Source organism: Oncorhynchus gorbuscha, unplaced genomic scaffold (genome assembly GCF_021184085.1).
Source record: "Oncorhynchus gorbuscha isolate QuinsamMale2020 ecotype Even-year unplaced genomic scaffold, OgorEven_v1.0 Un_scaffold_724, whole genome shotgun sequence".
Taxonomy (NCBI): Eukaryota; Metazoa; Chordata; class Actinopteri; order Salmoniformes; family Salmonidae; genus Oncorhynchus; species Oncorhynchus gorbuscha.
The window spans coordinates 220,398-233,162 of record NW_025745780.1 but is presented as its reverse complement, the minus strand read 5'-3'; the positions used below and the strand labels follow the sequence as shown (position 1 = coordinate 233,162).

Here is a 12,765-nt window from a genome sequence, read left to right as displayed (position 1 = left end):
GGTGTTATAACCTAGTGTTTCTAGTCTCTACTACAGTACAGAGTCCAGTCAGAGACGACAGGTAGTTAGAGGTGTTATAACCTAGTGTTTCTAGTCTCTACTACAGTACAGAGTCCAGTCAGAGACGACAGGTAGTTAGAGGTGTTATAACCTAGTGTTTCTAGTCTCTACTACAGTACAGAGTCCAGTCAGAGACGACAGGTAGTTAGAGGTGTTATAACCTAGTGTTTCTAGTCTCTACTACAGTACAGAGTCCAGTCAGAGACGACAGGTAGTTAGAGGTGTTATAACCTAGTGTTTCTAGTCTCTACTACAGTACAGAGTCCAGTCAGAGACGACAGGTAGTTAGAGGTGTTATAACCTAGTGTTTCTAGTCTCTACTACAGTACAGAGTCCAGTCAGAGACGACAGGTAGTTAGAGGTGTTATAACCTAGTGTTTCTAGTCTCTACTACAGTACAGAGTCCAGTCAGAGACGACAGGTAGTTAGAGGTGTTATAACCTAGTGTTTCTAGTCTCTACTACAGTACAGAGTCCAGTCAGAGACGACAGGTAGTTAGAGGTGTTATAACCTAGTGTTTCTAGTCTCTACTACAGTACAGAGTCCAGTCAGAGACGACAGGTAGTTAGAGGTGTTATAACCTAGTGTTTCTAGTCTCTACTACAGTACAGAGTCCAGTCAGAGAGTCGACAGGTAGTTAGAGGTGTTATAACCTAGTGTTTCTAGTCTCTACTACAGTACAGAGTCCAGTCAGAGACGACAGGTAGTTAGAGGTGTTATAACCTAGTGTTTCTAGTCTCTACTACAGTACAGAGTCCAGTCAGAGACGACAGGTAGTTAGAGGTGTTATAACCTAGTGTTTCTAGTCTCTACTACAGTACAGAGTCCAGTCAGAGACGACAGGTAGTTAGAGGTGTTATAACCTAGTGTTTCTAGTCTCTACTACAGTACAGAGTCCAGTCAGAGACGACAGGTAGTTAGAGGTGTTATAACCTAGTGTTTCTAGTCTCTACTACAGTACAGAGTCCAGTCAGAGACGACAGGTAGTTAGAGGTGTTATAACCTAGTGTTTCTAGTCTCTACTACAGTACAGAGTCCAGTCAGAGACGACAGGTAGTTAGAGGTGTTATAACCTAGTGTTTCTAGTCTCTACTACAGTACAGAGTCCAGTCAGAGACGACAGGTAGTTAGAGGTGTTATAACCTAGTGTTTCTAGTCTCTACTACAGTACAGAGTCCAGTCAGAGACGACAGGTAGTTAGAGGTGTTATAACCTAGTGTTTCTAGTCTCTACTACAGTACAGAGTCCAGTCAGAGACGACAGGTAGTTAGAGGTGTTATAACCTAGTGTTTCTAGTCTCTACTACAGTACAGAGTCCAGTCAGAGACGACAGGTAGTTAGAGGTGTTATAACCTAGTGTTTCTAGTCTCTACTACAGTACAGAGTCCAGTCAGAGACGACAGGTAGTTAGAGGTGTTATAACCTAGTGTTTCTAGTCTCTACTACAGTACAGAGTCCAGTCAGAGACGACAGGTAGTTAGAGGTGTTATAACCTAGTGTTTCTAGTCTCTACTACAGTACAGAGTCCAGTCAGAGACGACAGGTAGTTAGAGGTGTTATAACCTAGTGTTTCTAGTCTCTACTACAGTACAGAGTCCAGTCAGAGACGACAGGTAGTTAGAGGTGTTATAACCTAGTGTTTCTAGTCTCTACTACAGTACAGAGTCCAGTCAGAGACGACAGGTAGTTAGAGGTGTTATAACCTAGTGTTTCTAGTCTCTACTACAGTACAGAGTCCAGTCAGAGACGACAGGTAGTTAGAGGTGTTATAACCTAGTGTTTCTAGTCTCTACTACAGTACAGAGTCCAGTCAGAGACGACAGGTAGTTAGAGGTGTTATAACCTAGTGTTTCTAGTCTCTACTACAGTACAGAGTCCAGTCAGAGACGACAGGTAGTTAGAGGTGTTATAACCTAGTGTTTCTAGTCTCTACTACAGTACAGAGTCCAGTCAGAGACGACAGGTAGTTAGAGGTGTTATAACCTAGTGTTTCTAGTCTCTACTACAGTACAGAGTCCAGTCAGAGACGACAGGTAGTTAGAGGTGTTATAACCTAGTGTTTCTAGTCTCTACTACAGTACAGAGTCCAGTCAGAGACGACAGGTAGTTAGAGGTGTTATAACCTAGTGTTTCTAGTCTCTACTACAGTACAGAGTCCAGTCAGAGACGACAGTTTTCCTAGTGTTTCTAGTCTACTACAGTACAGAGTCCAGTCAGAGACGACAGGTAGTTAGAGGTGTTATAACCTAGTGTTTCTAGTCTCTACTACAGTACAGAGTCCAGTCAGAGACGACAGGTAGTTAGAGGTGTTATAACCTAGTGTTTCTAGTCTCTACTACAGTACAGAGTCCAGTCAGAGACGACAGGTAGTTAGAGGTGTTATAACCTAGTGTTTCTAGTCTCTACTACAGTACAGAGTCCAGTCAGAGACGACAGGTAGTTAGAGGTGTTATAACCTAGTGTTTCTAGTCTCTACTACAGTACAGAGTCCAGTCAGAGACGACAGGTAGTTAGAGGTGTTATAACCTAGTGTTTCTAGTCTCTACTACAGTACAGAGTCCAGTCAGAGACGACAGGTAGTTAGAGGTGTTATAACCTAGTGTTTCTAGTCTCTACTACAGTACAGAGTCCAGTCAGAGACGACAGGTAGTTAGAGGTGTTATAACCTAGTGTTTCTAGTCTCTACTACAGTACAGAGTCCAGTCAGAGACGACAGGTAGTTAGAGGTGTTATAACCTAGTGTTTCTAGTCTCTACTACAGTACAGAGTCCAGTCAGAGACGACAGGTAGTTAGAGGTGTTATAACCTAGTGTTTCTAGTCTCTACTACAGTACAGAGTCCAGTCAGAGACGACAGGTAGTTAGAGGTGTTATAACCTAGTGTTTCTAGTCTCTACTACAGTACAGAGTCCAGTCAGAGACGACAGGTAGTTAGAGGTGTTATAACCTAGTGTTTCTAGTCTCTACTACAGTACAGAGTCCAGTCAGAGACGACAGGTAGTTAGAGGTGTTATAACCTAGTGTTTCTAGTCTCTACTACAGTACAGAGTCCAGTCAGAGACGACAGGTAGTTAGAGGTGTTATAACCTAGTGTTTCTAGTCTCTACTACAGTACAGAGTCCAGTCAGAGACGACAGGTAGTTAGAGGTGTTATAACCTAGTGTTTCTAGTCTCTACTACAGTACAGAGTCCAGTCAGAGACGACAGGTAGTTAGAGGTGTTATAACCTAGTGTTTCTAGTCTCTACTACAGTACAGAGTTAGAGGTGTTATAACCTAGTGTTTCTAGTCTCTACTACAGTACAGCAGTCAGAGACGACAGGTAGTTAGAGGTGTTATAACCTAGTGTTTCTAGTCTCTACTACAGTACAGAGTCCAGTCAGAGACGACAGGTAGTTAGAGGTGTTATAACCTAGTGTTTCTAGTCTCTACTACAGTACAGAGTCCAGTCAGAGACGACAGGTAGTTAGAGGTGTTATAACCTAGTGTTTCTAGTCTCTACTACAGTACAGAGTCCAGTCAGAGACGACAGGTAGTTAGAGGTGTTATAACCTAGTGTTTCTAGTCTCTACTACAGTACAGAGTCCAGTCAGAGACGACAGGTAGTTAGAGGTGTTATAACCTAGTGTTTCTAGTCTCTACTACAGTACAGAGTCCAGTCAGAGACGACAGGTAGTTAGAGGTGTTATAACCTAGTGTTTCTAGTCTCTACTACAGTACAGAGTCCAGTCAGAGACGACAGGTAGTTAGAGGTGTTATAACCTAGTGTTTCTAGTCTCTACTACAGTACAGAGTCCAGTCAGAGACGACAGGTAGTTAGAGGTGTTATAACCTAGTGTTTCTAGTCTCTACTACAGTACAGAGTCCAGTCAGAGACGACAGGTAGTTAGAGGTGTTATAACCTAGTGTTTCTAGTCTCTACTACAGTACAGAGTCCAGTCAGAGACGACAGGTAGTTAGAGGTGTTATAACCTAGTGTTTCTAGTCTCTACTACAGTACAGAGTCCAGTCAGAGACGACAGGTAGTTAGAGGTGTTATAACCTAGTGTTTCTAGTCTCTACTACAGTACAGAGTCCAGTCAGAGACGACAGGTAGTTAGAGGTGTTATAACCTAGTGTTTCTAGTCTCTACTACAGTACAGAGTCCAGTCAGAGACGACAGGTAGTTAGAGGTGTTATAACCTAGTGTTTCTAGTCTCTACTACAGTACAGAGTCCAGTCAGAGACGACAGGTAGTTAGAGGTGTTATAACCTAGTGTTTCTAGTCTCTACTACAGTACAGAGTCCAGTCAGAGACGACAGGTAGTTAGAGGTGTTATAACCTAGTGTTTCTAGTCTCTACTACAGTACAGAGTCCAGTCAGAGACGACAGGTAGTTAGAGGTGTTATAACCTAGTGTTTCTAGTCTCTACTACAGTACAGAGTCCAGTCAGAGACGACAGGTAGTTAGAGGTGTTATAACCTAGTGTTTCTAGTCTCTACTACAGTACAGAGTCCAGTCAGAGACGACAGGTAGTTAGAGGTGTTATAACCTAGTGTTTCTAGTCTCTACTACAGTACAGAGTCCAGTCAGAGACGACAGGTAGTTAGAGGTGTTATAACCTAGTGTTTCTAGTCTCTACTACAGTACAGAGTCCAGTCAGAGACGACAGGTAGTTAGAGGTGTTATAACCTAGTGTTTCTAGTCTCTACTACAGTACAGAGTCCAGTCAGAGACGACAGGTAGTTAGAGGTGTTATAACCTAGTGTTTCTAGTCTCTACTACAGTACAGAGTCCAGTCAGAGACGACAGGTAGTTAGAGGTGTTATAACCTAGTGTTTCTAGTCTCTACTACAGTACAGAGTCCAGTCAGAGACGACAGGTAGTTAGAGGTGTTATAACCTAGTGTTTCTAGTCTCTACTACAGTACAGAGTCCAGTCAGAGACGACAGGTAGTTAGAGGTGTTATAACCTAGTGTTTCTAGTCTCTACTACAGTACAGAGTCCAGTCAGAGACGACAGGTAGTTAGAGGTGTTATAACCTAGTGTTTCTAGTCTCTACTACAGTACAGAGTCCAGTCAGAGACGACAGGTAGTTAGAGGTGTTATAACCTAGTGTTTCTAGTCTCTACTACAGTACAGAGTCCAGTCAGAGACGACAGGTAGTTAGAGGTGTTATAACCTAGTGTTTCTAGTCTCTACTACAGTACAGAGTCCAGTCAGAGACGACAGGTAGTTAGAGGTGTTATAACCTAGTGTTTCTAGTCTCTACTACAGTACAGAGTCCAGTCAGAGACGACAGGTAGTTAGAGGTGTTATAACCTAGTGTTTCTAGTCTCTACTACAGTACAGAGTCCAGTCAGAGACGACAGGTAGTTAGAGGTGTTATAACCTAGTGTTTCTAGTCTCTACTACAGTACAGAGTCCAGTCAGAGACGACAGGTAGTTAGAGGTGTTATAACCTAGTGTTTCTAGTCTCTACTACAGTACAGAGTCCAGTCAGAGACGACAGGTAGTTAGAGGTGTTATAACCTAGTGTTTCTAGTCTCTACTACAGTACAGAGTCCAGTCAGAGACGACAGGTAGTTAGAGGTGTTATAACCTAGTGTTTCTAGTCTCTACTACAGTACAGAGTCCAGTCAGAGACGACAGGTAGTTAGAGGTGTTATAACCTAGTGTTTCTAGTCTCTACTACAGTACAGAGTCCAGTCAGAGACGACAGGTAGTTAGAGGTGTTATAACCTAGTGTTTCTAGTCTCTACTACAGTACAGAGTCCAGTCAGAGACGACAGGTAGTTAGAGGTGTTATAACCTAGTGTTTCTAGTCTCTACTACAGTACAGAGTCCAGTCAGAGACGACAGGTAGTTAGAGGTGTTATAACCTAGTGTTTCTAGTCTCTACTACAGTACAGAGTCCAGTCAGAGACGACAGGTAGTTAGAGGTGTTATAACCTAGTGTTTCTAGTCTCTACTACAGTACAGAGTCCAGTCAGAGACGACAGGTAGTTAGAGGTGTTATAACCTAGTGTTTCTAGTCTCTACTACAGTACAGAGTCCAGTCAGAGACGACAGGTAGTTAGAGGTGTTATAACCTAGTGTTTCTAGTCTCTACTACAGTACAGAGTCCAGTCAGAGACGACAGGTAGTTAGAGGTGTTGTACCGTAGTGTTTCAGGCCTCTTCTTCACCTTGCCTCCCTTCTGATCCATCATGGCCCCCTCTATATCAGCCTGGATCAGGTTGGCCTGGTGGAGACAGACAGACAGACAGACAGACAGACAGACAGACAGACAGACAGACAGACAGACAGACAGACAGACAGACAGACAGACAGACAGACAGACAGACAGACAGACAGACAGACAGACAGACAGACAGACAGACAGACAGACAGACAGACAGACAGACAGACAGACAGACAGACAGACAGACAGACAGACAGACAGACAGACAGACAGACAGACAGACAGACAGACAGACAGACAGACAGACAGACAGACAGACAGACAGACAGACAGACAGACAGACAGACAGACAGACAGACAGACAGACAGACAGACAGACAGACAGACAGACAGACAGACAGACAGACAGACAGACAGACAGACAGACAGACAGACAGACAGACAGACAGACAGACAGACAGACAGACAGACAGACAGACAGACAGAGAGAGAGAGAATACATCACTAACTGTGTGTGTGTGTGTGTGTGTGTGTGTGTGTGTGTGTGTGTGTGTGTGTGTGTGTGTGTGTGTGTGTGTGTGTGTGTGTGTGTGTGTGTGTGTGTGTGTGTGTGTGTGTGTGTGTGTGTGTGTGTGTGTGTGTGTGTGTGTGTGTGTGTGTGTACCTTGATGTCATCACACTGGAACAGGTGCAGGTCTGGTTTGCCCTGGCCTGGCTCCTTACACACCAGAGCCAAGATGGAGTCGTAGTTGCAGGATGACATCACTGCCTGGCAGTGCATGATGGTCCCCAAGGGAAAGTTCTCCAACTCATTCTGAAACAATAACCAACATGTCAGTTAACCAGCTTAAAAACTGTACTGAGACCAGCCCTAACAAACAGGTCAGTTAACAGAACCAGATTAAAAACTGTACTGAGACCAGCCTCTGAATATTCAGGTCATTAAGGAAGTTATGGTTTAAACTTGGTGTAAAAAGGTTCCCAGATGATAGAAGGCCTCTTATAGAAGGCCAGGACTATAGGACCCTTTGGTTCACACCTAATACCCATCTAATCACATGGGGAAAATACTACACCATACTACACCATCAACTGATCAGACCGATGATCAGACCACTGATCAAACCACTTATCAGACCACTGATCAAACCACGGATCAATCAACTGATCAGACCGATGATCAGACCACTGATCAAACCACTAATCAGACCACTGATCAAATCACTTATCAGACCACTGATCAAACCACTGATCAATCAACTGATCAAACCAATGATCAGACCACTGATCAAACTACTGATCAGACCACTGATCAAACCACTGATCAGACCACTGATCAAACCACAGATCAATCAACTGGATCAATCAACAACTGATCAAACTACAAAACACTGATCAGACCACCACTGATCAAACCACTGATCAAAACACTGATCAAACAACTGATCAGACCACTGATCAATCAGACCACTGATCAAAACACTGATCAATCAACTGATCAGACCACTGATCAAACTGACCAAACCAAGGATCACTGATCAAACTACTGATAAAACCACTGATCAATCAACTGATCAAACCACTGATCAAACCACTGATCAATCAACTGATCAAAACACTGATCAAAACACTGATCAAACTGTTCTTGTTAAAGGCTCTGCATGGACAATCCACTGTCTGTAGTGGCTGTACATCGTTACAGTGATACGACCTCTGTAGAAGTCAAGGCATTAAAACCTCTTCGGGCTAGGGGGCGGTATTTTCACGTCCGGATGAAAAGCGTGCCCAAAGTAAACTGCCTGCTACTCAGGCCCAGAAGCTAGGATATGCATATATTGGTAGATTTGGAAAGAAAACACTCTAAGATTTCTAAAACTGTTAAAATTATGTCTGTGAGTATAACATACCTTATTTGGCAGGTGAAACCCCGAGGACAAACCATCCAGGAATTTGTTTTTGAGGTGACTGTTTTCAATTGGTTTTCTATGTGAATCTAGATTTCTGAGGCATTTGGTTGCAGTTCCTATGGCTTCCACTAGATGTCAACAGTCTTTAGAAATTGGTTGATGTTTTTCCTTTGAGAAATGAATTATTTTCATGTGTCACTCCAGGTCTAATGTTTTGGTGCGCGACCTGGAACGTGCTTCACCTTGTTTTCGTCCGGTATTGAACACAGTTTTATCCCGTTTATCGATTATTTATGTTTTAAAATATCTAAAGTTGGATTAGGAAAGTTGTTTGAAATGTTTGGACAAAGTTTACAGGTAACTTATTAGATATTTTGTAGTCATGTTGGGCGAGTTGGAACCGGTGTATTTCTGAATCAAACGTGCCAAATAAATGGACATTTTGGAGATATAACGACGGAATTAATCGAACAAAAGGACCGTTTGTGATGTTTCTGGGACATATTGGAGTGCCAACAGAAGAAGATCTTCAAATGAATTATATTATATATCGTTATTTCTGACTTTTGTGTCGCGCCTGGCGGGTTGAAATATGATTGTCATGTGTTTGTTTGATGGGCGCCGGCCTCAGATAATCACATGGTTTGCTTTCGCCATAAAGCCTTTTTGAAATCTGACACAGTGGCTAGATTAACAAGAAGTTAAGCTTTAATTTGGTGTATTGCACCTGTGAATGTATGAAAGTTAAATATTTCTAATATTTCTTTTTTGAATTTCGCGCTCTGTAATTTCACCGGATGTTGTCGAAACGTTCCGCTAGCGGAACCCCCAGCCGTAATAGGTTGATCCATCTACCGTTTCCCTGAGCATGGCAGAGCTGTTGTGTTTATACAGGACCTGCCGTTACCCTGAGCATGGCAGAGCTGTTGTGTTTATACAGGACCCCCCCACCTAGAGTCAACATTACAACACGTGGGCACGGTCATGGGGGTATGGAGCTGTTGTGTTTATACAGGACCCCCACCTAGAGTCAACATTACAACACGTGGGCACGGTCATGGGGGTTACGGAGCGCCATTTGGCCTCTGCACGCCTCAGGCTCCACACTACGACGTCATCTTCCATACACCACCTCCAATCACATTTTCAGGTCAGGCATAAATGGGCTTTTAGAGATCCACTAGCCAAGATGACTTTCAATAATTCCCTGATATGATATCCCTGGTCTAACCAGTAGGTCCCATGATACCCCTGTCCAGTGTATCAGAGCTGGTTCTTCAGACGGCATTCCTGCTCACCCACCTTGGTCTCTGGGTCGATGAGGCTGACTGTCTTCTCCTCCACCTGCAGCAACATGTCCTGGGTCCATACCTGATATCAAATCAATAGGAACACATTGGATCTATACAGCAGATACCTGATATCAAACCAATAGGAACACATTGGATCTGTACAGCAGATACCTGATATCAAACCAATAGGAACACATTGGATCTGTACAGCAGATACCTGATATCTAACCAATAGGAACACATTGGATCTGTACAGCAGATACCTGATATCAAACCAATAGGAACACATTGGATCTGTACAGCAGATACCTGATATCTAACCAATAGGAACACATTGGATCTGTACAGCAGATACCTGATATCTAACCAATAGGAACACATTGGATCTGTACAGCAGATACCTGATATCTAACCAATAGGAACACATTGGATCTGTACAGCAGATACCTGATATCTAACCAATAGGAACACATTGGATCTGTACAGCAGATACCTGATATCTAACCAATAGGAACACATTGGATCTGTACAAGCAGATACCTGATATCTAACCAATAGGAACACATTGGATCTGTACAAGCAGATACCTGATATCAAACCAATAGGAACATATTGGATCTGTACAGCAGATACCTGATATCTAACCAATAGGAACACATTGGATCTGTACAGCAGATACCTGATATCTAACCAATAGGAACACATTGGATCTGTACAGCAGATACCTAATATCTAACCAATAGGAACACATTGGATCTGTACAGCAGATACCTGATATCTAACCAATAGGAACACATTGGATCTGTACAGCAGATACCTGATATCTAACCAATAGGAACACATTGGATCTGTTGGACTGTAGCAGATACCTGATATCAAACCAATAGGAACACATTGGATCTGTACAGCAGATACCTGATATCTAACCAATAGGAACACATTGGATCTGTACAGCAGATACCTGATATCTAACCAATAGGAACACATTGGATCTGTACAGCAGATACCTGATATCTAACCAATAGGAACACATTGGATCTGTACAGCAGATACCTGATATCAAACCAATAGGAACACATTGGATCTGTACAGCAGATACCTGATATCTAACCAATAGGAACACATTGGATCTGTACAGCAGATACCTGATATCTAACCAATAGGAACACATTGGATCTGTACAGCAGATACCTGATATCTAACCAATAGGAACACATTGGATCTGTACAGCAGATACCTGATATCAAACCAATAGGAACACATTGGATCTGTACAGCAGATACCTGATATCTAACCAATAGGAACACATTGGATCTGTACAGCAGATACCTGATATCTAACCAATAGGAACACATTGGATCTGTACAGCAGATACCTGATATCTAACCAATAGGAACACATTGGATCTGTACAGCAGATACCTGATATCTAACCAATAGGAACACATTGGATCTGTACAGCAGATACCTGATATCTAACCAATAGGAACACATTGGATCTGTACAGCAGATACATGTGTTCTGTGCTTCACCTTCCCCTTGGCATCCAGCAGGCGGAGCTTCCTGATTCCATCCTCAGTGTTGATCATGGCTTCCTTCCTGTCCAGAACAAATGTGGTCAGGTGCTGAGAGGAGAGAGGAGAGGGTTGGGACACGGAGAGGATAGGAGAAATGAGAGAGGGTTTGGGACACGGAGAGGATAGGAGAGATTAGAGAGGGTTTGGGACACGGAGAGGATAGGAGAGAGGAGAGGGTTGGGACACGGAGAGGATAGGAGAGATGAGAGAGGGTTTGGGACACGGAGAGGATAGGAGAGATTAGAGAGGGTTTGGGACACGGAGAGGATAGGAGAGAGGAGAGAGGGTTTGGGACACAGGGGGGATAGGAGAGATGGGAGAGAGTTTGGGACACAGGGGGGACAGGAGAGATTAGAGAGGGTTTGGAACACAGGGGGGATAGGAGAGATGGGAGAGAGTTTGGGACACAGGGGGGACAGGAGAGATTAGAGAGGGTTTGGAACACAGGGGGGATAAGAGAGATGGGAGAGGGTTTGGGACACAGGGGGGGTAGGAGAGATGGGAGATGGATTGGGACACAGGGAGGATAGGAGAGATGGGAGAGGGTTTGAGACACAGAGGGAATAGGAGAGATGGGAGAGGGTTTGGGACACAGGGGAATAGGAGAGATGGGAGAGGGTTTGGGACACAAGTTAGTAACAATCTCAACCCTACCACTAACACACTGTATGTATGGTAGTAGACTGACCTCAACATGGTGTTAGTCACGCTGTATGTATGGTAGTAGACTGACCTCAACATGGTGTTAGTCACGCTGTATGTACGGTAGTAGACTGACCTCAACATGGTGTTAGTCACGCTGTATGTACGGTAGTAGACTGACCTCAACATGGTGTTAGTCACGCTGTATGTACGGTAGTAGACTGACCTCAACATGGTGTTAGTCACGCTGTATGTACGGTAGTAGACTGACCTCAACATGGTGTTAGTCACGCTGTATGTACGGTAGTAGACTGACCTCAACATGGTGTTAGTCACGCTGTATGTACGGTAGTAGACTGACCTCAACATGGTGTTAGTCACGCTGTATGTACGGTAGTAGACTGACCTCAACATGGTGTTAGTCACGCTGTATGTACGGTAGTAGACTGACCTCAACATGGTGTTAGTCACGCTGTATGTACGGTAGTAGACTGACCTCAACATGGTGTTAGTCACGCTGTATGTACGGTAGTAGACTGACCTCAACATGGTGTTAGTCACGCTGTATGTACGGTAGTAGACTGACCTCAACATGGTGTTAGTCACGCTGTATGTACGGTAGTAGACTGACCTCAACATGGTGTTAGTCACGCTGTATGTACGGTAGTAGACTGACCTCAACATGGTGTTAGTCACGCTGTATGTACGGTAGTAGACTGACCTCAACATGGTGTTAGTCACGCTGTATGTACGGCAGTAGACTGACCTCAACATGGTGTTAGTCACGCTGTATGTACGGTAGTAGACTGACCTCAACATGGTGTTAGTCACGCTGTATGTACGGTAGTAGACTGACCTCAACATGGTGTTAGTCACGCTGTATGTACGGTAGTAGACTGACCTCAACATGGTGTTAGTCACGCTGTATGTACGGTAGTAGACTGACCTCAACATGGTGTTAGTCACGCTGTATGTACGGCAGTAGACTGACCTCAACATGGTGTTAGTCACGCTGTATGTACGGTAGTAGACTGACCTCAACATGGTGTTAGTCACGCTGTATGTACGGTAGTAGACTGACCTCAACATGGTGTTAGTCACGCTGTATGTACGGTAGTAGACTGAC

General features: G+C 43.8%; 1 protein-coding gene across 1 annotated transcript in view; it reads right to left on the bottom strand.

Moving 5' to 3' along the window:
* Positions 1-12,765, bottom strand: part of LOC124019920 (epidermal growth factor receptor kinase substrate 8-like) — a gene marked incomplete at its 5' end in the record, with an annotated part of 181,377 nt that overhangs the window by 60,072 nt on the left and 108,540 nt on the right. Inside the window, 4 exons of the mRNA XM_046335367.1 lie at positions 6,200-6,282; positions 6,887-7,036; positions 9,432-9,500; positions 10,953-11,045. Coding sequence (XP_046191323.1) covers positions 6,200-6,282; positions 6,887-7,036; positions 9,432-9,500; positions 10,953-11,045 — 395 coding nt within the window. The remainder of the gene's footprint in view (positions 1-6,199; positions 6,283-6,886; positions 7,037-9,431; positions 9,501-10,952; positions 11,046-12,765) is intronic.